Source organism: Raphanus sativus, unplaced genomic scaffold (genome assembly GCF_000801105.2).
Source record: "Raphanus sativus cultivar WK10039 unplaced genomic scaffold, ASM80110v3 Scaffold1041, whole genome shotgun sequence".
Taxonomy (NCBI): domain Eukaryota; kingdom Viridiplantae; phylum Streptophyta; class Magnoliopsida; order Brassicales; family Brassicaceae; genus Raphanus; species Raphanus sativus.
The window spans coordinates 1-3916 of NW_026616355.1; the positions used below are offsets into that span (position 1 = coordinate 1).

The following is a 3916-nucleotide window of genomic DNA, read 5'->3' on the forward strand; positions in this document are numbered from 1 at the left end:
AGTGTTGACATGAAGACATAAGGAGATAAACAAGATCAGATATATCAAAGATGAGCTTGGATGGCAATGCCTTGTTCTACAAGCATGTGCATTGCCTCTCTCGGATTCAAATAATCCTAACCGCCACAAGGAAGCAAAGAGTGACTTGCCAAGGAAGGTTTAGGAGAAGAAGAATACCGTTGGAAGGTCAAGACAAAGGAGGGATGTCGGCAAGGAGTTGTTTAATATAAAGATCACATGTCCACTTTGCCTCATAGCCGTTCCTGAGCTGTCACTATCCAAGCTCAGTCTGCGCAGTCTGAGCTCCTTTGTTTATTACTTCTTCTTGTATGTCGATTTAGCTATTTATGTATGTGTGTGATGAACTAAATCAATCAAGGAAACAGTTTCCTCTTTCTTTACTTCTCTCTCGCAAACTCCTCTCTCTCTTTCTCTTGAATTCTCACAATGGTTATCATAATCTTCTCTTAATCTCTCCTTAATCTTTACATTCTCTCACGTCGATCTACGTAGTTTCAGTCTGTACCAAACCCTAAGACCCAGAGAAGAGATGATTCGCAACAGAAAGAGAAAGGAGGTGTCTTTACTGGAAGAACTCAAGGAGATGGAGCTCCTGGAGGAAGGAGAGATGGTCGACATCCCAGACCTGGAGTTTGAAGATCTCATTGAAGAAAACACACTGAGCGTGATCGTACGCTGTCTCAATCCCTACGCGCACAAGGTGGGAGGTCTGGTGAAAGCTCTTCCACCGATATGGGGCATGGAGGACAGAGTGAGAGGAAGAGGAGTTGGAGAGCAAAAGGTTCAGTTCATCTTCAACTCTGATAACGACCTTCAGTTCGTCCTAAACAAAGGTCCCTGGTTTGTTAATGGGTGGATGGTGGCTTTGGATCAGTGGAGCCCAAATCCACATCCGGAGTTCCTGCAAAGGATACCCTTCTGGATTCGGATTCGTGGTCTCCCCATCCACCTACTGAAGAAAGAGATTGTAGAGAGTCTTCTAGGCCCTCTTGGAGAGGTAGGACCGGTGGAGCTCCATGCCAAAAACTCAGACTCGCTGGAATATGTAAGAGCAAGGGTCTCCATCAGCACCGAAGAGCCACTGCAGTTTAGAAGAATTGCGAGGTTTCGATCAGGGGAAACGGTTCCAACCGAGCTGGAGTACGAGAAACTACTCAAGGTCTGCTACACCTGCAAGAAACTCACCCACGATCAGACAAAGTGTCCTCTGCAAGCCTACATTGCTCCAGAGTTTAATCGAGGTCCCCAAGGAAAAAGCTTAAAGGCGAACCTACGTTCAAAACTTCTAGAGAAGGAGGTTCGAGCTAAGGAAGCTTTGACAAAGGATCCAATAAAGGAGAGCAAGAAAGGGCAGCAAGAACTAGCAGAAAGTAGCAGAGGACGTCGAAACAATGCTGTGAAGGTAGGAATAGAAGATAAACGCAGAGGAAAACGAGTGGCTACATCTTCCCAAAAAGTGTGGAAGCAGAAAGGAGTGAGTGGAGATTCGAGAACTTCGAAAAGCACTGAGGAGTCCATGGCCAAAACGTGCTCCATCAGCAAAGAAGGACCTGAAATGAACAAGACACCAGGCTCTGTCTTCAACAGACTTGGAAGCTCCGAGAAGGATAGCGGTTCAGGTGGCAGGAACAGAAGCAGTCGATCACATATTCAGGAGCACGACTTACGTATTAGTCTGAGTGGAGGTTCACAAGGAGAAAGATTAGAAGGAAAATCAAGCAAAGGCAGTAGAAGTCCTCCAATTGTTTTTGAGAGATTGGGAAGTCCATGTTTTATGACCCCAAGAGAGGAGAAGGGACCTGAGGGATCTACAGTCTCAAAGCGCCGAAGGCAGAGTGGCAGTAGTGAAGGGAGAAAGGCCAAGAAAGCAAGACGAGGTGCTCAAGAGATAGAGAAGGTGGCCCCATCAGTCTTCCAACGGCTAGGTGGAACGGAATTGGGCTCAGGTTCAAGTGGAGGGGGACAAGAAGTTCTCGATCATTCTGCTCATGTAGCAGCTTATACTCCTGTTCATGCTGCTCGTGGAGCAGCCAATTTCCCAGGCCATTCTGTCCGACGGATAGCATTGGCAAGTGGAACAAACTGGAAAGAAGGGTTGATGGGTAATTCCAACCCTTCAAGGTCCATATGAGGATATTGAGTTGGAACTGTCAGGGGTTGGGGAATACCCCTACAGTTCGACATCTACAGGGGATGCATGGTCAGCATCTCCCTGAGATAATATTCCTCAGTGAGACCAAAAGTGGAAGACGGTACATGGAGATGATAGTAGATAAGCTAGGCTTTCATGGCCTGGTAACGGTGGATGCAAGAGGGAAGAGTGGCGGTTTGGCAGTGATGTGGAAGAACTCGTGTGTGGTTGAAGTTTTGCAGGCCAACAACAGAGTGATAGACTTGAAGATTGAGAGCCAGAACCAACCTTTCTTCCTAACCTGCGTCTATGGCGATCCGGTTAAGTGCAAAAGAAAAGAAGTGTGGGAGAGGATCGAGCGGATTGGTACTACTAGGAAAGGAGCATGGATGCTTACAGGCGACTTCAATGAGATCCTGGATCAAACAGAGAAGGAGGGTGGAGCAGAAAGAGAGTTATGGGAAGGCCAAGAATTTAGGCAGCTACTGCTTAACTGGGGACTATGGGAGATCAAATATGAAGGAAATCCTCTGTCTTGGGCGGGTAGAAGAAATAATTCTCTAGTGCAATGTCGTTTGGATAGATCTGTAGCAAACCAAGAGTGGTTAAACGCTTTCCCACAGGCTACGGCCTTTTATCTAAAGAGAGTTTGTTCAGATCATAGCCCTATTCTTACTGCTTTAGATGGGTTCCAAGTAAAGAAGAGATCTTCCTTCAGATATGATTACCGTTGTGTTAAAAGAGCAGGTTTCTGTGAGACGGTGAATCATAATTGGACAAGCACTGCATATGGTCAAGTGGGTCTCATGTCTAAGATTGCAGGGTGTAGAAAGGCAATCTCGTCCTGGAAGAGACAAGCGAAACCTAACTCGGCAGTCCGTATCCAAGAGCTCCACTACCAACTAGATCAGGCCTCCCGCCAAGAGTGTTACAAATTAGAGGAGATCCATAAGTTGAAGAAAGAGCTGGATGAAGAGTACTACAATGAGGAACTGTTTTGGATGGAGCAGAGCAGACTCAATTGGTTAAGATCCGGTGACAAAAACACCAAGTTCTTCCATGCTGTCACTAAGAACCGCAGAGCTCAAAGCCGTATTCGTAGCCTGATCGATGACGAAGGCAAGGAGTGGTTTAAGGAGACAGAGCTTGGAAGAGTCGCAGAGGCTTATTTCAAAAAACTCTTTGCCTCTGAAGACGTGGGTCACAACTTGGAAGTCTGGTCGGAAATCCCTCGGCTAATAACATCGGGGGAAAACGAGGCACTCATGGCTCCGATCACGAAGGAGGAAGTGCGAAGAGCGGTTTTTGATATCAACCCCTCGAAATGCCCAGGCCCGGACGGTATGAATGGGTACTTCTTTCAACAGTTCTGGGAATCGAGTGGTGATGATATCACAGCCATGACCCAGAAATTCTTTGAAACCGGGGTGTTAGAGGAAGGGATGAACAACACGAACATCTGTCTGATTCCGAAAACACTGACGGCCAAAAGAATGAGTGAGTATAGACCGATCAGCCTATGCAATGTGGCATACAAGATCGTGTCAAAGCTCATGGCATCAAGATTGAAGAAGGTTCTGCCTCAGGTCATTTCGGAAACGCAGGCTGCCTTTGTTGAGGGGAGACTGATCTCCGATAATATACTTGTAGCGCACGAGCTCTTGCACGCCCTCTCCTCAGATAATAAATGCTCGTCAGAATTCATAGCGATCAAGACAGACATCTCCAAAGCCTATGATCGAGTAGAGTGGTCTTTCCTGGATA

At 46.7% G+C, this 3916-nt stretch overlaps 1 protein-coding gene across 1 annotated transcript; it reads left to right on the plus strand.

Moving 5' to 3' along the window:
* Positions 1–550: 550 nt before the first annotated feature.
* LOC108820423 (uncharacterized) lies at positions 551–2152 on the plus strand. The gene has a single exon (XM_018593367.1). The coding sequence runs from the start codon at positions 551–553 to the stop codon at positions 2150–2152; it is 1602 nt and encodes a 533-aa protein (XP_018448869.1).
* The last annotated feature ends 1764 nt before the right edge of the window (positions 2153–3916 follow it).